The sequence below is a fragment of the Mizuhopecten yessoensis genome, unplaced genomic scaffold (genome assembly GCF_002113885.1).
Source record: "Mizuhopecten yessoensis strain PY_sf001 unplaced genomic scaffold, ASM211388v2 scaffold10771, whole genome shotgun sequence".
NCBI classification, from domain to species: Eukaryota; Metazoa; Mollusca; class Bivalvia; order Pectinida; family Pectinidae; genus Mizuhopecten; species Mizuhopecten yessoensis.
Genome location: NW_018408713.1, coordinates 2386908 through 2408437, shown reverse-complemented (window position 1 = coordinate 2408437; position 21530 = coordinate 2386908). Strand labels below are relative to the sequence as shown.

The 21530-nt window shown below is 36.2% G+C and overlaps 1 protein-coding gene across 1 annotated transcript in view; it reads left to right on the top strand.

Annotated features, from left to right (window-relative positions):
- The window catches only part of LOC110462302 (anaphase-promoting complex subunit 4-like), a 94898-nt gene that overhangs the window by 1857 nt on the left and 71511 nt on the right, over positions 1-21530 (top strand). Inside the window, exons 2-15 of the mRNA XM_021516214.1 lie at positions 1823-1959; positions 5723-5822; positions 9289-9496; positions 10406-10435; positions 10720-10764; positions 12268-12370; positions 13062-13169; positions 14838-14921; positions 16026-16121; positions 16687-16748; positions 17622-17664; positions 18898-18974; positions 20928-21080; positions 21294-21349. Of these exons, the coding sequence (XP_021371889.1) occupies positions 1843-1959; positions 5723-5822; positions 9289-9496; positions 10406-10435; positions 10720-10764; positions 12268-12370; positions 13062-13169; positions 14838-14921; positions 16026-16121; positions 16687-16748; positions 17622-17664; positions 18898-18974; positions 20928-21080; positions 21294-21349 (1282 nt within the window). The 5' untranslated portion in view covers positions 1823-1842. The remainder of the gene's footprint in view (positions 1-1822; positions 1960-5722; positions 5823-9288; positions 9497-10405; positions 10436-10719; positions 10765-12267; positions 12371-13061; positions 13170-14837; positions 14922-16025; positions 16122-16686; positions 16749-17621; positions 17665-18897; positions 18975-20927; positions 21081-21293; positions 21350-21530) is intronic.

Genomic DNA, 21530 nt, shown 5'->3' with positions numbered 1-21530 from the left:
ACAGACACAAAGACAGACACAAAGATAGAGATGTCAGACTTTCTGAGTAAAGGTCCGATTGATATATGCTATACCTATGATAATATAAAGATCACTCATAGCAAAATGCAAGTGGTTGATGAAAAGGCAAATAACAATTTAATGACTGTGTTTAGTATTTAATAAAAAAATAAAATAAAAATATCAATGTTTAGGCAAGTTCAACTACTTTTATCCATTTTTCGCCATTCATTAGTAAACTTATTGAGATATTGTTCCCCTTAACCATATGCAATATATTCTGAACATTGTAATATTCTTCAATCAAATTTACTAGAGCCATAACATTAAGTGAGCTATGCAAACATCTAGTTTTGTACATATATAATAAAAAGAATAATTTCATTGTCAATTCTATTATAAATTCCTGTTTGCTCAATTTATCCAAAAATAATATTTTCTTTATTTATTGAAAAGGGAATAGCAAGTGCATTTAAGAGATTTTCAAAATTTGTTTAAAAGCTTTACTTCAGTGCAATCCCATAGGATATGAATAATTGTCTCCCTTTCCATAAAACATAAAACACACAGAGGGTTATTTATTAGTCCAATCTTGAATAAATATGAATTTGTTGTTAAAATGTAATGATTTCTTCTAAATTGTAACCATTATAACTTTGTGTTATTTGTTACCCTGAATGGAACAGCATATATATTTTTCCATGTTTCCTCCCTGTATTATAATCAAAAACAGTTCCCCATTTATTTTGTCCTGTTACTGTGACATTATTTTGAATAAGAACTTTATAGAACTCCTGTGATCCTTTTTTATTTCTTAATATGTTTAAGTCTACTAGCTATAGATCGAGATATTTAAAAGAGAGATAGGCCGCCAAATTTTCATGAAATATTTTGATTTATTTGCCTTAGGAATCATATATGATACCCTGACATTGAGTAACAGATAACTGACCAGTTAAATAACCATGATTTAATGACCTAACCACAAAGTTTCCAAGCTGCTTCCAAAAACATTTAAAAAATTCTGAAGTAAATCCGTCTGAACCCAGGCTTTTGTTATTGTTCATGTTTCTAAGGGTTTTAGATGCCTCCTTTAGTGTTATTAATCCTTCTAAACTGTCAGCTTCTACTATACTCAATTTTGGCACATCAAAATCTGGGAAGTCTTCTAAATTCATTTCTTTAACTTTGTTATCAACAGTGGAGTATAATATTACATATATTGTTTTTACTTCTTTTAAAATATGATCTTGTTTTGTTATTAATTCCCCATTTTCCCTTGGCAGCTTTGGAAAAAAAATTGGTGTAAAGTTTATATTTTCTAAACCGAAAAAATTATTTGTTGGTTTTTCCCCTTCGTCTATCCATAAAGGTTTGGCTCGAATTATACTTCCCTTCACCCTATGTGCATGTTCTAATGTTTTCTAATTCCTTTTTTTTCTATCCAACTCTTCCAAATTTATATCATTCTGATTTTCAAGCTTCTGAATTTCATCTATTTGATCATTTTCTCTTAAGTTAATTTGCTTTATTTTTTATGACGAGTAAGAAATTGATTTTTTCTTATTTCCATTAACAAAGTTTCTAAAAATAATTGACTTTATTTATTGGAGTAACCGGTATGCCCCTTTTACATTTTTCCCCACCAAATCTTATTTACTTAATCTATCTACAATTTATATCTAAACATCGCATTTCTGATACACATTTAGGATTCGAAATAATTTGAAAAATTGTGATCAAAGTATATAGCAGCTTATTTTCTTGACCAATATTATGGCTCGGACAGAACTGATCATGAAATATAGTTTCTGTATTACAGTGTGATAAGTTGATGTCAAAATGCCAGAGGAGACAGCATTTAAACAGGTGGACGAGAAGCATGTGTCTGTGGAGGTGGAGTTGATGTTATGGTCACCCAAGTTTGACCTGGTGGCTCTGTCTAATGTTCAAGGGGAGGTAAGTAGTGTCTGGCTGGAGGCTGGAGGTTGAACCAGTTGGACCAGAGTTGTTGGTTTATGAAATAAGGTCTGGTCTAGTAATCTTGTGCTGCTTTCAGGCAAGCCTTGATAAAGCCTTGCAAGGTCTTTCAGGGCCGCCATGATTTATAACCGAAAATGTTACATTTAAAAACAGATGAACGGGATTTGCAAAAGGGGCATTGTAGTGTCAAATGTTCAAGGGAAGTAAGTGGTGTCGTATGTTTTTCGTTTTCAGGGTGGGGTGGGTGTATACGGGGGTATTGTGTGAGTGGTGTTCAGTGTTTAGGGGGACGCAAGTGTCCAATGTTTTAATTGCTTTGTCCAGAGTGTGGTGAACAGAGGGTTGCAAATGGTACCAAGTTGGTATGCCATATGTGTTCCTTGTCCTAGCTTAATGATCCTCTTTTCTGAAAGACCCATGTTCTTTTCGAAACCTCCATGCACACATAACGTAATTCCGACATTGGGGATGAATTTCATTACTTATTTATATGTGAAAGTGATTTAGTTAAATGTCTAAGAGAGAAATATATACCAAAATACTATTTCACTTATCCAAGTCAAATAAAAATGCAAGGATTGTTTAATATATTTAATGTAAAAATTTACACAAAAGTTTGTAGATTCCTAGAAAAGCTTGAACAGATATTAACTGAATTTCTGTACAAGGTTATGCTCCTTCTATATGTAACTATGCTATATACAATGTTGTAATTGTGTACATCACACGCCATGTATCATATTTACTATATGTATGTGACCTCTTGTTACACACGTAAGTGTGTTGGAGTGAATAAATAAAACTTGAATTTTGAAACATAATAACACTGCTGAAAAAGGATAAAGGGATAAAAGTCAAATGTTAAAAACTGGATAGATGAAAGAATTGGATGCAGCAAGGTAAATTCTATGAAAAATGGTAAAAATGTAGGTTTTTGGTTAAAATGTTGATGTTTGGTTTGTGTCATGCCCTTTATGTGCATGTAGTTTAGGGGAGCATTTTGGCAATTAAATATTATTATTTTTTGGTCATAAGTATGAATTATGATTTAATTGTTTGTCTTTTATTGAGAATTTGTATGCATACATATGTACAAGGGCAACACCTAATGAAAAGGATAACCATGCTAGGCTTTTATGCTAACATTGGTTATTATTCACCTGATAAAGTGATGCTAAGGAGGGTGCTTTATTGTCTTTGAAATTTTTGGAATATTTTTTAATTGCTTTAATAAATCACTCCTGGTGATCATGTGAACATGAAACCACATGTGAAAATACAGGTTTATCTATCATGAAATGGACTCAACCTTTGAAATATCATTTCCACCTATAATACCTAATCCCAACAGATGGTATATTCCTCGCCAACTGACAGGGGGATCACCACACTGTGACATTAGAACAATAAGATTAGGTAGAGTCAGTCCGGTGAGCCTTGATCACTGACCTGACTGGAGACCCAACTTATATATAGACAATAGAGGATTAATCCCCGATTGTTTAGAGTATAAGTAGTGGACTCCTTGTTTCGGCAACACCCTTAGACATATATAGATGTTCATTCATTCATTCTTTATTACCTTAAACCTTGCGGTTCATCAGTACAGTGCATATATACAGTTCAAATTATACAGTATATATATATGAGAATACAGAGAATACCACCTTCCGACCATGCATACACGATAAAATCACAGAAAGTATAGAGAGTGATTCCTTCAATCCTAAACAGTATTGCATCTCCTTTTTTGACATTGGTTCAGATATTTGACTAAATTAGAAAGTTCTTTATTATTTCTGGTTGTCATCAAATCTAAAAAATTTGCCATACTAGGTTTTTTATGATAATATTTTTTAACGAAATGGTTTCTTTAATCAGTATAATGACTACATCTAATACTATAATGATATTCGTCTTCAATATCGCCAGTGTTACAATATATACAAATTCTATCTTTTCTCTCTAAACCATGAAATCTACCCGTTTCAATATTCAACGTATGCGATGACAACCAAATTTTAGCAATTTGTTTTATATTTTGTAATCCAATAGGTTTAATTAAATACTGTTTAAGACAAAAAATACCACAGATCCATTTATAAAGAGAACACTTAGCAGATGAATTAATTAAATCTAGACACTCCTGTTGAAAAATGTCATGCATTCTACATTTAATAATATTCAGAATTTGACCTTCATTATCCTCTGTTAGCCATAAATATCCCAAACCTAACCTATATAATTTATTTGTTATGCTATTTGTCCAGTCGCTGACCTTTTCAATCATCTCATTGTAACAAGCCTTTAAAATGCAATTGTCCGAAATTTTAAGTTTAAGCCAATATTTAAAAATTCTAAATTTCCTAATCATTTGTAAAGGTAGCCTCCCTAATTCTTGATACATCATTACATTAGGTGTGTATTTCTTAACCCCCAAAATATTCAAACTACTGGCTGGGGAAGTCATAGCAAATCATAGTTCAAAGGATGGTTGATATTAGAAGGAAATCCCATATGAAATAGAGGGAAATCTTCAAAAACCTTGGTCCAGATTATTTTTGGACATAGAAAAAAGGGTGTTGCCCACACAACTAGGGCAACACCCCTGGGTCCGCCACTGGCAACACCCCTTGGTCCGCGACTGGCAACACAGATATCAGAATTATAATAATATTTATTCAGTTAAAATAGGCATGTTATTACAAGATATCACAATTTAGAATAAAACATATACATTTTGTAATTAAGATCACAATCAGCTTGTAAATAAAAAAGAGTATTTTGTATTAATTAAGACTGAGAATAATAATAGGTCTATCATAATAAAAGGTTTCTTAATTCACCTTGACGTATATCCCAGAGTATAAAAATCTAAAAAAAATCTGATACACTATAAAAAAAGGCAGATATTACTATAAAATAATACAGACTATTTTTAGTATATGAAGGTAGATATAAATAGGTTGCATAATAGGAGTGGTGGTGAGTGCCGTTTACCTAGGATTACCCATAAAAGCCACAAAGTGGCTGATTTCCAATGGGGTCCTTTAAAAATGGAAGAAAAGTAAGAAAAAATAAGAAAATCAATCCGGTAACGGTTCAGATAGCACAGAATAGGATATGTTTGTATCATATTAGATAATTGATTGGTAAAATTGTATTTCCATTTATATAGAAAACAATACAACATATATAATAAAAAAAAATATAGTGGCAGACAGCTTCTTAAAGTAGCAAACTATAAAATATTGTTACATAGTTATTTTCAAAGATATCAAAATAAAACAAAATAAATATACTGACAGATCTTTGCATTACTGTTTATAGAAAGGCATGAAAAAATACATTTTGAAATGATTGTGCAATGCCGTAAGTCAAGCTTTCCAAGGGTTGGGGGTCCCCCTACCAGCGAGGTCTGCTCGACCTGCGCCATCGCACAGGTCTATATATGTATTTTGTGACAAAGAATGAAGAGGTAATACATGTGTGCTCAATAATCTTTTTTTTAAAGGATGGTAAAGTAATAAATACATGGTATACATTTTTGTAGTGGCTTTTGTAAATTAGTGAAATAGTTAATTGTCACATTTAATATCTGCAATATGTATCCAATTTGTGATTAAGAGAGCATTTTTGTGAAAAAATGTTTGTTAAAACCTTGTTGACCCTACTTGAGAGTTTTGTTTATGTATAATAAGCAAGTTTACATAAGCAGTTTTTTGTCTGTCATTAACAGGTTGTCCTACATCGACTGTCATGGCAGAAAGTCTGGTTGGTGGCGCCACCTGCTGAAGAGGTCAAGGTTACAGCGTTGGCATGGCGACCAGATGGGAAAGGTAAAATTCCAAACAGAACCAAATGCTTCATCTGTTAACAATCCCAAACCTAGCAACATCACTGGGATGATTCCGTCTTTATATACAGTTTCTCTGATTCTGCCATTTCCAAATTAACATGTAATCCATCTTAGACCCCAGTTTAACACAGCCTCTGCACTACTATATCTACGTTCGAATGCTTTCACATAAATAATATAAGTCTTACGAGAGAACAAAAGCAGGTTTCATTGGGTAGGTGAAATGTCTGTATCATTCACCTTTGGCTAGTAACACCATATTTGGCCAGTGTTAATTCCGCCCTTCATATTTGATTGCTATGTTGATAATTTCACCATCATTACGCGGTGCATTAAAGGGAAAGGGTACATTGCAAGACAAATTTTCATGTATGTAGTATATATTGTATTTAATATCGAAAATTTAATAACATCAACACCATACATTTAAGATCAAAATGGAACATTTAAAATTATGGCTGTTATCGTATTTGCCAACCTTTTAACATTTCCTTTGCAGAGATTCCACATGCTCAAAATTTATACATTAATAAAATGTGTGTATATTCCTAACACTTAAAATGGCATCTTATTGCTCTTTCAGATGAAATCATTTGACCTTAGAATAAAGGAATAGTTTAGCGAATTCATTGGTTGGGATATTGAATTTAAGGTTTCCAAATCAGGAGTCTACTTCAGAAATAGGGAGAATTGTGGAATATGTGTTATACTTTATGTGCTTGGATAAACACATCATTGTGTGAACTTGTAAGGTGCAAGACAGATGGAAAGGGATAGACAAATCTAACACCAGGTAGTACATGATATCCCAGTCAGGATGCGAGTGATAGACAAATCTAACACTGGGTATTACATGATATCCCAGTCAGGATGGGTATAGAGAAATCTAACACCGGGTATTACATGATATCCCAGTCAGGATGGGAGGGATAGACAAATCTAACACCGGGTATTACATGATATCCCAGTCAGGATGGGAGGGATAGACAAATCTAACACCGGGTAGTACATGATATCCCAGTCAGGATGGGAGGGATAGACAAATCTAACACCGGGTAGTACATGATATCCCAGTCAGGATGGGAGGGATAGACAAATCTAACACCGGGTAGTACATGATATCCCAGTCAGGATGGGAGGGATAGACAAATCTAACACCGGGTAGTACATGATATCCCAGTCAGGATGGGAGGGATAGACAAATCTAACACCGGGTAGTACATGATATCCCAGTCAGGATGGGAGGGATAGACAAATCTAACACCGGGTAGTACATGATATCCCAGTCAGGATGGGAGGGATAGACAAATCTAACACCGGGTAGTACATGATATCCCAGTCAGGATGGGAGGGATAGACAAATCTAACACCGGGTAGTACATGATATCCCAGTCAGGATGGGAGGGATAGACAAATCTAACACCGGGTAGTACATGATATCCCAGTCAGGATGGGAGGGATAGACAAATCTAACACCGGGTAGTACATGATATCCCAGTCAGGATGGGAGGGATAGACAAATCTAACACCGGGTAGTACATGATATCCCAGTCAGGATGGGAGGGATAGACAAATCTAACACCGGGTAGTACATGATATCCCAGTCAGGATGGGAGGGATAGACAAATCTAACACCGGGTAGTACATGATATCCCAGTCAGGATGGGAGGGATAGACAAATCTAACACCGGGTAGTACATGATATCCCAGTCAGGATGGGAGGGATAGACAAATCTAACACCGGGTAGTACATGATATCCCAGTCAGGATGGGAGGGATAGACAAATCTAACACCGGGTAGTACATGATATCCCAGTCAGGATGGGAGGGATAGACAAATCTAACACCGGGTAGTACATGATATCCCAGTCAGGATGGGAGGGATAGACAAATCTAACACCGGGTAGTACATGATATCCCAGTCAGGATGGGAGGGATAGACAAATCTAACACCGGGTAGTACATGATATCCCAGTCAGGATGGGAGGGATAGACAAATCTAACACCGGGTAGTACATGATATCCCAGTCAGGATGGGAGGGATAGACAAATCTAACACCGGGTAGTACATGATATCCCAGTCAGGATGGGAGGGATAGACAAATCTAACACCGGGTAGTACATGATATCCCAGTCAGGATGGGAGGGATAGACAAATCTAACACCGGGTAGTACATGATATCCCAGTCAGGATGGGAGGGATAGACAAATCTAACACCGGGTAGTACATGATATCCCAGTCAGGATGGGAGGGATAGACAAATCTAACACCGGGTAGTACATGATATCCCAGTCAGGATGGGAGGGATAGACAAATCTAACACCGGGTAGTACATGATATCCCAGTCAGGATGGGAGGGATAGACAAATCTAACACCGGGTAGTACATGATATCCCAGTCAGGATGGGAGGGATAGACAAATCTAACACCGGGTAGTACATGATATCCCAGTCAGGATGGGAGGGATAGACAAATCTAACACCGGGTAGTACATGATATCCCAGTCAGGATGGGAGGGATAGACAAATCTAACACCGGGTAGTACATGATATCCCAGTCAGGATGGGAGGGATAGACAAATCTAACACCGGGTAGTACATGATATCCCAGTCAGGATGGGAGGGATAGACAAATCTAACACCGGGTAGTACATGATATCCCAGTCAGGATGGGAGGGATAGACAAATCTAACACCGGGTAGTACATGATATCCCAGTCAGGATGGGAGGGATAGACAAATCTAACACCGGGTAGTACATGATATCCCAGTCAGGATGGGAGGGATAGACAAATCTAACACCGGGTAGTACATGATATCCCAGTCAGGATGGGAGGGATAGACAAATCTAACACCGGGTAGTACATGATATCCCAGTCAGGATGGGAGGGATAGACAAATCTAACACCGGGTAGTACATGATATCCCAGTCAGGATGGGAGGGATAGACAAATCTAACACCGGGTAGTACATGATATCCCAGTCAGGATGGGAGGGATAGACAAATCTAACACTGGGTAGTACATGATATCCCAGTCAGGATGCGAGGGATAGACGAATCTAACACCGGCTAGTACATGATATCCCAGTCAGGATGGGAGGGATAGACAAATCTAACACCGGCTAGTAGTAGTACATGATATCCCAGTCAGGAAGGGAGGGATAGACAAATCTAACACCCGGTAGTACATGATATCCCAGTCAGGATGTGAGGGATAGACATATATCCAGCCATAAGTTTGAACTGAACTGGCATGAGGTAGTTACTGCTGTTGTGTCTGCCCAGCTGTATACATAGGTACCAGCACAGTATTTCTGAAAAAGTCAAGGAGGGAGATATCGACTTTCAGTTACCTCTTGCCACTGGTGATAGAAAACAAAGGTTAACTGCTTGCTGCTCCATAGGCCGCAGCTAGGTTGGAAATGACTTCTATTTTTCTATTTCAGTGCTAGCAGCTGGATACACATGTGGCAAGATCAACCTGTATGACATAGAAAACTCTGAAGTCCTCACAACGTTGGAACTTCCAGGCGAGGTAACCTGTATGAGCTGGATCACACAGTCTTTGCCGGAGGGAACCACCTGGTCCCCAGACCCGTATGAAGATGATAATGCCTCACTATACCTTCCAAAATTACAGCCGTTAAACAAAAGGTAGATAAAGGTTTAAGGCTGTCTAACTATGACACCTCCTTCCAGAAAGAGTTCCGCTCAAATAAACATGTAAAATATCTTTTATGAATAGCGATTTGTAGGACTGTCCAACATATATAGAAAAACTGGTATATTGGAATATGCACATTATCGTATTACTTTTTTTTTATTCTTATTATTTGTATCTTTTAGGTGTTTTAATTTTGTTTTTACATATGTACTACACAGTCTCATGTTCTGACAGCCACAAAGCAAGCTACTGGTGTTACTAGTACTGTTTAAATTAAGCTCTTTGTAAGAAAACCCCCTGACTTTCCCTTCTGACAATAGAGCTTTTTGTATCGTTTTCTGTATTGCAATATATTGTGATACACTCCAGGCCTATTGTGACATCCCTAGCAATTTGGACTTGGTAAATGAATTGCTGACATGTTTGAAAGAACACTAGAAAGTGTGCACTAACCACAATCTGGTGATAGTAAACACTCAAATACCATTTTGGAATTTCTGCATAATTTTGAATTTGATGTCATGCCACACCTGTGCCAATATAGCTTTAACAGTAATGACAGAAGTACTGTTGCTGACTGGAAAACATTCATGTGTAATATTTCTTGCTGTTATAAGTTTATTGAACCTTTTTTTGCTTGTAGATTTATCGATAGGCTACGGCAACAGAAATGTCAAAATATTTTTTCCGCCATAATCTTTTTGTTTAGGGCATGGAATGTTAAAGTAAATACTGTATTCGTTAATAAAATTTGATTAATCATTAAATCATAAAATATTGATGATGATTTTCAACTTATCAATGAGCTGGTAACTTGTTCCCAGTGAAAGAAGTCTTATTGAATAGACAATATTTTGATAAGGGGAGATAATCTCATAATCCACAATTTTGTGTTTCAGTTATGGAACTTTATCAAAGGGAGCATCTGTGTAAGTATGACACAGCTACCTGTTTATTTACTATGACATTAATATCTTAACACATAATTTCCATGTTTTATTGTAAATTTGCCCATCTAGTGGTACATGATTCATGTTTTACTGAAACTTAATTTTGCAAACTTGCTTTTTTGTATTAACGTGGTTTTCACCAGGACTCAAATTCATGACTGGTCTTATTTTGTCCAAATTAAATGCTCAATCCTATGTAGTCTAATGATAAACATGTTTGTCTTTGGGACACTTCTGTTTGTAACATGTATTTTCTGTCTCAGAGAAGAAAATGTTGAAGATAGTAAAAAGCTGAATGACCAAAAGGAGTAAGTATTTTAAGTAGATTTGGCGAAACTAAACAAAGTTTTTTTTTCTGTCTAATATCTGTGCCATTAGGTGTTTATAAAGGCTCACTGGGATTGGTTATGTATACTGCATACATTTCCTACATACGTTAGTTTTGCTATAACATTGACCTAAAAAATTTCAGTTCATTGTGAAATTTAAACCCTGCAAATTTTCATATATAAATATGGGTTACCAAAAATGTCGAAAATGTCGCTTTTTTCAGGTGACCTTACATACCTCACAATTAAGATCACACCATTTTCAGGAAAATTTATTGTCATCAGATTTCATATTTGTTAGGAATATTAATTGTAAGCAATTTACACCAAATAACCCCCACCCTCCCCTATGTATTCATATAGATATATGTGGGTGTATTCTGTGAAATAATTACAAATTGAGTTTTACTGGTGATGCAGAGCTACATAACATTTGTAGATGTCAGCAAACCTCAAACTACATACAATGCTTACCCTTATGATATTCTTATTATCATTGTAACATTTTCTGACATACAACATTTTTAAAAATTACCAAATTTAGTTAAATTTAATGTCATGTCTGTTCACTTTTTGACTTGAACGTTTTGTTTTTGATTCACTAATAAAATACCTTTTTACATCACCCAAAAAAATTAAGAATTGCAATTTAAAGTTTCTCTGCATCATTCATTAAGGTTCTCTTCCTTGACAGCATCTTGTACATGACCATCACACAGGAGTGTGAGAATCTTTTTCTCCTACCCCTTGTTTAAGATTTCCTTGTCATATTTCATTCCTCTTGACATAGATGTGTGCTTTCTATGTATTCATCAGTGATTCACACAGATGTGATAGGTTCAGATCAGTTTCTCATACCCTTGTGTTAAGGGTTTCATTTTGGTTCACATGAGAATGATTCAGTATTTTATCCACAAATAAACCTCCACCCCTAGTGAAAACAGATTGACCAAAAGTAAGGAGGGGGCTTAACTGCGGGTTTCCCCCCTGTTCACAAATGTCTGTCATCTTGGATATACCACTGTTTTTATCTATGACCACACTACATATCATGTACTTACAGTAGTTCATGTTGTAAAAATAACAACCAACATCCAGGTAGTAAATTTGCTTATATTCAGAGACAAAAATTAACATACATATTTTTTAAGAGAGAGACAAATTAGGGAGGAGGCTTAATTGCAGGCACCAACCCTGTGTCCAAGACAATTGCCAAAGTGGAGAGGGGGCTTATTTGCGCGTGGGATCTTATTTGCTGTCCAATACAATATATTCTTTTCCTCTGAAACATCAACATTTCTCAATATACTTGTATTTCAACAGATTTCTCTGAAGTACAAGTACATTAAATATGATGAAAACATTCATCATCATACTGTGAAATCTTGTTTTAGAAAACATGTCTTTTTAATGAGGTTTCTAAGTTAAAGAATGAATTTTGGAAACTGACATTGTTTTCAAACAGCCATATTTTTTTTCTAGACTGAATCTGTTGCTTGCGGGCTGTGCGAAGGAGTTACACATGTTTGCATATGGTGTGTATCCCATTGGTGACACAGTAGTCACACCTGCTCATGATGCACAGGTAAGTGGCTAAGAAAACCTGCACATGATGCACAGGTAAGTGTCGAAGAAAAATATCTCATTAGTTTGACTTTATTCAATGGAACCAGGATACTTGTTTATTGAGATGTCCAGAATATTCTACATATTAAGAATGTATATTATACCTCATACATGTGTGTTGCCTCCTTTTATTCATTTCAAACCTTACCCAGACACTATTTTCCCATTCTGGGCTGATGTTGTGTATTTTGACATCACAATGTATTGTGGGCGCTTGGGTGCGAGATAGGGGAATCTCAACCTGAAGGGGAAGATTCTTAAGTTGTCAAACACGAGACTAGGCCAAGTGTTTGGCAACATAAGAATAATTCTCCGTTGTATTGTTGACGTGACGTCATACCATTGTTATGAATAGGGGAATCCCCCTGTCTCAACCTTGTAAAATTGTGGATACACCCGTCCAGGGTAAGAGAATATCACGTCTACTAAAGTCAAAGAGGTGTCTCCCCTGCAACACTCGCCAGATGAATACATATTCATGTCACTGGAGTATATATTGACAACTTGAAAATCAGTCCTGGTACTGAAAATTATAGCTGAGTGATTAAACAAATATAATTTGTTACATTTCCTGATACACTTGACAAAATATATTATTTCATGCAATAACAAAATGTGTAAAAAACTTTTTTTTTTTAAATTTCTTCTAGCTGAAACAAATACATAGTGCTGAGATATCTCAGGACCTTCACTTGGTTTCCACGGTGATAGAGCTGTCAAAAGACGACTCACAGGAACAGGAGTTCTCTATCATGACTGTAAGTAGGGGAAGGTCAGGTTATCATGACTGTAAGTAGGGGAAGGTCAGGTTATCATGACTGTAAGTAGGGGAAGGTCAGGTTATCATGACTGTAAGTAGGGGAAGGTCAGGTTATCATGACTGTAAGTAGGGGAAGGTCAGGTTATCATGACTGTAAGTAGGGGAAGGTCAGGTTATCATGACTGTAAGTAGGGGAAGGTCAGGTTATCATGACTGTAAGTAGGGGAAGGTCAGGTTATCATGACTGTAAGTAGGGGAAGGTCAGGTTATCATGACTGTAAGTAGGGGAAGGTCAGGTTATCATGACTGTAAGTAGGGGAAGGTCAGGTTATCATGACTGTAAGTAGGGGAAGGTCAGGTTATCATGACTGTAAGTAGGGGAAGGTCAGGTTATCATGACTGTAAGTAGGGGAAGGTCAGGTTATCATGACTGTAAGTAGGGGAAGGTCAGGTTATCATGACTGTAAGTAGGGGAAGGTCAGGTTATCATGACTGTAAGTAGGGGAAGGTCAGGTTATCATGACTGTAAGTAGGGGAAGGTCAGGTTATCATGACTGTAAGTAGGGGAAGGTCAGGTTATCATGACTGTAAGTAGGGGAAGGTCAGGTTATCATGACTGTAAGTAGGGGAAGGTCAGGTTATCATGACTGTAAGTAGGGGAAGGTCAGGTTATCATGACTGTAAGTAGGGGAAGGTCAGGTTATCATGACTGTAAGTAGGGGAAGGTCAGGTTATCATGACTGTAAGTAGGGGAAGGTCAGGTTATCATGACTGTAAGTAGGGGAAGGTCAGGTTATCATGACTGTAAGTAGGGGAAGGTCAGGTTATCATGACTGTAAGTAGGGGAAGGTCAGGTTATCATGACTGTAAGTAGGGGAAGGTCAGGTTATCATGACTGTAAGTAGGGGAAGGTCAGGTTATCATGACTGTAAGTAGGGGAAGGTCAGGTTATCATGACTGTAAGTAGGGGAAGGTCAGGTTATCATGACTGTAAGTAGGGGAAGGTCAGGTTATCATGACTGTAAGTAGGGGAAGGTCAGGTTATCATGACTGTAAGTAGGGGAAGGTCAGGTTATCATGACTGTAAGTAGGGGAAGGTCAGGTTATCATGACTGTAAGTAGGGGAAGGTCAGGTTATCATGACTGTAAGAAGGGGAAGGTCAGGTTATCATGACTGTAAGTAGGGGAAGGTCAGGTTATCATGACTGTAAGTAGGGGAAGGTCAGGTTATCATGACTAAGTAGGGGAAGGTCAGGTTATCATGACTGTAAGTAGGGAAAGGTCAGGTAGCACCTGGGGTGAAATGGGAAATCTTTGAAAGTCTGCTCCTTTGATTTAATTTGACATCTTTTAACTTTAATTTGTATGAATCAACTGCGAGCCAAGTGAATATAAATCTGTATAAAAGAAAAGTATAGCCCATGAGGTCAGGTATACAATTCAATAATTCAATGTGCATGCCATGACCCTTGACTGGTTCAGACATTTTGAGTTAATTCACAAGTTCTACAAAATGTCCATCCCATTGCATGTGCTAAAGTTTTGTTAATTGCTAAGTCGATAATAAATCCAAGATGGCCACCATCCGATTAAGTTTTCAGATAGCAGAAATGGTGAGTAATGCTGACCCCATAGACTTTTGTTGACTCTATTCATGTTTCCACAGTTTGACACAAGACTGCTGTCATCACGATACCAAGAACTGCGCATCCTGGCTCTGAAGTGTGGACAAATAGCCACTTTAATTGGGGTAGGTTCTTTGTTTCCGTACTTCTCATTGTAAAATAAGCTCACGCTATGTTTTAAGCCCTGCCACAACCCCCCCCCCAAAAAAAACAACCTTTAATTTATATTACAAGAATAAAGAAATAAATTCATCAACTTATATTAATCACTCTTGTTAGCTCAGATGATAGCGCAGAGGGTCTTTATGTTGGAGGAAACCAGAATACCCAGAGAAAACCCACTTGGTCGGTCAGGTGACCCGATACCCTTTCCAGCTCAACGAATTGAACAAACAGCCGTCTTGGTGAAAGACGAAGGTGCTTTTCATTGTGCCATGCAGCCACCCATAAACAAATCACACAATATCTGCAACAAACCATATAGAAATTAAGGCCATCTTTAAAAAATTGTTTGTTTACAGTTTCCCTAATCACATTTTAGGATAGATAGATTTGTTATACCCCCGCTTCAACGAAGTCGGGGGTATATAGTGGTTGCTTTGTCTATCCGTCCGTCCAAAAGGTTTCCGGAGCATATCTCCTGTACTATTTCACCTACGGTTATGAATCTTGGTTTGTGGGTACATTCATGGAAGGCGGTGTGTTGCGTACCATATGTAGGTCACTGTGACCTCTACTGTGACCTCTGACCTACATAATGTCGTCAGAAAGGTTTCTGGGGCTAATCTCCTGTACTATTTCACCTATGGTTATGAATCTTGGTTTGTGGGTACATGCATGGAAGGCAGTGTGTCGAATACCATATGTAGGTCACTGTGACCTCTACCATTACTACGTTATCATGTATCAAACCACCTTCAGTGCAAATTTTTGCAGCTTATAAACTCTTCATTTGATTCTTCCAATCCACATGCCCATCACTTCCACCAATTCCTGATCAATCAAAGTGGGGGTATTCATGAAGTATACATCTAGTTTATTTTTTTTCAGAAATCTCATAATTATCTTTATGAAAACCTTAAGTTTCACTGATTTTTCAGCAAAATAAAATGTTTACCAAATGTTCCAAAAAACAGTTTGAGTTGGTGCCATCTTCCGTGAGTTGGTTGGGAAACTGCAAACAACCCACTTTTAAGCATGGTCTTAACTTACAACTTGATTTTCTACAGTACCTACAGCAGACCATTCAACAGATGTCCGAGGCGTGGGAAGATATCCTCATGGAAATGGACTCAAAACTCCTTAAATTTGCTGGAGAAAAAAGGGTAAATACAATATAACTACTTCACTTCATTCAACTTAACTAATGCCCACATTCTTGTACGCTCTCCCTCCTCTATTTTTCTGTTGTGTGTATCGTAGACAAAAAGTCAACAAATCCTGTTTCATGTTCGGCTGTGAATATTGTAGATATTCAATTCTTGCACCATTATTACAAAATCTTACCTGCCCTGGTAATCACAACAATCGGTCTTGCACGCATTAACATGACAAAAAAAAGCTTCACAGTAACTGTAAAAGACTTTATTATATGAAAAAAACACCAAAAAAACTTATATTTGAAGATAATCATCACTGTAACTGATATACAGAATATCTTAAATACAGAAGCTGTACTTAATTCAGTAAATAATAAAAACGTAAGATTTTGATTTCTGGTAATGATGTTACAATCTTGTACATTTTGTATCTCTATTTTCAATACTGACCCAGAACTTACTATCATGTAACTATATGTATGAAAACTTAAATAAATCTCAAAATTTATTGATGTGTGTGTAATCTGTAAATATTTTCCTTAATGCCATTATTTCATCTTTGTATTGTCAGAAGACTGGCACCAGTACAGTGAGCAATGACTTCCTGGAGCTGTTAATGTTTGGCACTCCCAGGTACTGACAGGTTGTGTTTGTACGGTAATATCAAGGATTTTTTACTGCTGGTAATCTAACTTTTGATGACAGTGTTTTAGTACGGTAAAATTCTTTCTATGATAATTTGCGTTTGTCATGTCATGTTCAGGCCATGTGTTAATAAGCATAACCATTGAACACATGTATGAAGCTATTTCATTGGCTATATCAGGAGAAGTTGTGACCAGGCATTTTGACCTCATGACATTCAAATATGACATCACATTAGAGCATCTATTCCGTCTTTGCGTATTGCAGAGTTATCTTCTCTTGTGAGCAGGTATTGATTGTTACGTCATTGGTTTGTGTGAGAAAATTACATCGTTTTCTCAACAATTGATGATGTTACTCTCACAAACCAATGACGTAACAATCAATACCTGTTAACAAGAGAAGATAACTCTGCAATACGCAAAGACGGAAAAACAAGGTGACATCATATGCAAATTGTCGACAACAAAATAGAGGCCTCTTTTGTTAACAGTTTGAATAAGTTTTGGTAGAAATGTATGACAGTTGTTAATTCTTTTTATCTAACTTCAGTTATTGAATTTCTAAATTTCTAAAAGACACCTGGCCCCTTGATCATGAAACAATCTTAGACTTAAATGTTTGCTTAGCTTATCACGTATGACGTCACTTTTCATGACGTTATTTGTGATTGGCTAAGTCCAAACTGAAGTCAACTTTAGGCTTAAGATTGTTTCATGATCCTTGGGCCTGGTACACTGTGTTTAAAAAAAAAAAAATCCAGCTGGCAAAAAACAACTTCCAAGAAAAAATAGTATTTAAGACTGACTCTTTCTCAAAACTATAAAATACCAGTAACTTTATTTCCCTTTTTTTTTTCAGTCCTGAACTTCAAGCTTTCCTACTCCATGAGCTCACAGAAAAGGTTTGTGATAAGGATATAATTATTTAGATGTTGGAGCAATACCTCAAAGCTTTCTGAGGGAAGAACTCGCCATTCATAATTTTCCAATCTTCAATATACATGAATGAAAGAGAGTCTCATTCATTTCCAATAGATAATGTAATAGTCTATATATTGAGTAGAAAGTCTGATACTCACAGGGATGGCAGCGAGGTTAAAAGGACATATGATGTTTGTAGCACGGTGTCATGATAAAGCCATAACTTGGTGTTCTTACATGAGATAGCTTGGATTTACACACACATGTAGGAAAGAATACTGAAATAAAGTCCATCATGTGTAGGATATTGAGGATCTTACATGAATGTCCATGTCATATTGAATTCATTAAACGAGTTCAATAATTTGATATGACACGAGCCCTTAGGCAAGTTTTATAGCAAATTATTGAACAGATTTAATGAATTCAATATGACATGGACACGAATGTAAGAGTCTTTTTCACACTAAATTCATATTTTGGAAACAAATCTAAAAAAAATATATGATATTAGCTGACTCAATATAGGTCAAAACCAAAGTACTCCGATCATAGTATTGTCATTCTGCGCAGTGCAAAGTAGTTCTGGTTTTCGTTTAGTAATGAACAGTTTTAAATGCGATGAAAATAATTATAATAATGACGAAATAAACATTTCAAATTCATTTAAAATAGCAGTAAATATTCAGTCTTTGTATTTTGCAGAGTTATCTTCTCTTGTGAGCAGGTATTGATTGCTACGTCATTGGTTTGTGTGTGAAAATTACGTTGTTTTTTCAAAAATTGATGACGTTACTCTCACAAACCAATGACAAAACAATCAATACCTGCTCAGATAAGAGCAGATAACTCTGCAATACGAAAAGACGGAATATCATGTGGTAGAGTAAATAAAAGTAGTACCTGTAGTGGCGTAGGAATATGTTCCCACGGTTTTGACCAATCGAAGCACCTTTAGGTTTTATTACACGTGAGTATTACCATATTTATGACATGACCGTATGACATAGTAAAATGGGTCAGTTATGTGATAAATGTATGTTCTACATGAGTGATTGGAATTTGGGTCAGAACCAAGGCTTTTCCAAGAAGAAATAAAGAAATACTTGGACTTAATAATGGACTTAAGTGTGAACTCTTTCTTGATTGGTAGCCCAGAAGTCTGGCAAAGTGTTTCATAAAAAAGTAAATGAGTAATTGTTTCACTTACTAAGGGTCTGAAGAACCTGGGCCACTCCATAGAGACGTCTTACTCCAACATACAGAAACTGGTGGTTCAGCACCTACAAGTGTAAGTATGGCAGGCGTATCAACTCATTCACCCCTGAAGACTCATTTGAACTCTTCCAATTCAGAGGTTGGAATAGTTCATTATGAAATTTCAGGGGCGAATTAGTTAATGTCTCTATTGTATATAGCAAAAATTAGATACCATTTGTAGGTACTGTCATATTTCAGAGACCACTGTTATCAAAAGACACCCATATAAAGAGACCACTTTTAAAAATCTCAATTGCTGTTTTTTTCCTGTTAGCTGAACCTGTATTAAGAAACCACTTTTTAAATCTCCATAGCTTTAATTTCCTGTTTACTGAACTTGTATAAAGAAACCACTTTTTAAATCTTCATAGCTTTAATTTCCTGTTTACTGAACTTGTATAAAGAGACCACTTTTAAAAATCTCCATTGCTGTTATTTTCCTGTTAGCTGAACTTGTATTAAGAGACAACTTTTAAAAATCTCCAATGCTGTTATTTTCCTGTTAGCTGAACTTGTATTAAGAGACCACTTTTAAAATCTCCATTGCTGTTGTTTTCCTGTTAGCTGAACCTGTATTAAGAGACCACTTTTAAAATCTCCATTGCTGTTGTTTTCCTGTTAGCTGAACCTGTATTAAGAGACCACTTTTAAAAATCTCCAATGCTGTTATTTTCCTGTTAGCTGAACTTGTATTAAGAGACCACTTTTAAAAATCTCCAATGCTGTTATTTTCCTGTTAGCTGAACTTGTATAAAGAAACCACTTTTTAAATCTCCATAGCTTTAATTTCCTGTTAGCTGAACTTGTATTAAGAGACCACTTTTAAAAATCTCCATTGCTGTTGTTTTCCTGTAAGCTGAACCTGCAATAAGAACTGACTTTATTGGCTTCTCAATGATAAATACTGAGGTTTGATTGTACAGTCAATTTTCAAAGTAAGATACTGTGGTTGATACATAAAATAGTAAAAACAATTTCAGTATCACTACAATAGGTTTTATGTTTATGAAAATTTGTTGTAGAGACATTGTTATGATTGTGTTTGCTGGTTGTCACTTTTACAACATGCTTTAATTTCCTTCTAATAAAAAAATGTAGCATGGGATTAGAAACAGATAACTGGGTTATACCTCAGAGCTAATATGATCTTTCCTACAGATCAATCTCCCCCCTGGAGGATATCCTTGACTGTTTTACCCAAGGCTGCTTTAACATAGGGAACTATCCTTTTTCTCCTCCATTTTCCTCAAAACTGTACAAAATAATAAAAACAATGACACACATGTGCATTGTAAATCAATGAAAACCGTTTATTGTAATGTATATGTTTACACAATAGCAGAACTACTATTAGAACTACTTGTATGGCATAATGGATTTAATTATTTAAAAAAAAAAGAATTTTGTCATTAATTTTTTACACTTAATGATCCTGGTACCACTGCCAAAAACTGTAACAAAGTGTTGGAAACTGTTTTTTCCTGCATGGCTATAACTTTGATAAATCATTTCCGAAAAGAAAACCATACCTTTTTGAGACTTTTATGAGAAATAATAAAGATGAAATAAACAAAATATATTCAACAGTATTTTGAGTGTAAAAACCAAACCGCTGGGCTAGACAGGGAATTTAACCCTTGACCTCAGATTGTTATGTTATCGCTCTAACTGATTGAGCTAGTTGGTCAGTGTACTGGCGAAACTGTACTACAGTGATGTCCAAACAGATGTTAAGGGAAGGTAACTGTATAAAGAAAAATCCCAGTGCAGTGGGACAGGGATCCTTAATTTGGCTGATAAATTCTGTAAAGTGCACGAGTCAAGACATTTTATAGTCTATATAGCCCTTTATCAATCTGAGATTTTTACATTTTTTTGGGAAATGTTGCTTTTGCACATTTTAACTACCATGAAAAGTGCAAAATTAAACTACAAGGAATATTATCAGTTATAAAGAAACTAGATTATATTCCACCTCTTACAGGGTGAGTCAGGCAATGCTTTACCACCTGAGTGACCTACGGGGGATGTCAGCATGGTACGAAAAGTTTGGAGTCCTCGGTATGCACACACAGAAGATCCAGGAGGCTGTCACTGCTGTGGGATCTTTTGTCCTGAAAACGTCAGAAATACAGCAGTGAGTCTGTTACATCAGCATATACTAAGAGAAAGGCTAAATTAGAAGTTCAACAAAATCTGTACATGGCATTGGATAGGCATAATATATTATATAATCCTGCCCCTGTTGTTTTCTTGTTTGATTTGGTGACCTATAATGATGAATTGTCTACCTGTAAAACAAACAACAGTTGATCATAATTTAAGAATAATTTTATTCCTTATATTACAGAGTAATTGATAACAGTATAAAGAACTTCAAGGCTTTCTTCAGATGGCTGTATGTTGGTAAGTGTACGATGTCAGATGGCTGTATGTAGGTAAGTGTACGATGTCAGATGGCTGTATGTAGGTAAGTGTAAGATGTCAGATGGCTGTATGTAGGTAAGTGTAAGATGTCAGATGGCTGTATGTAGGTAAGTGTAAGATGTCAGATGACTGTATGTAGGTAAGTGTAAGATGTCAGATG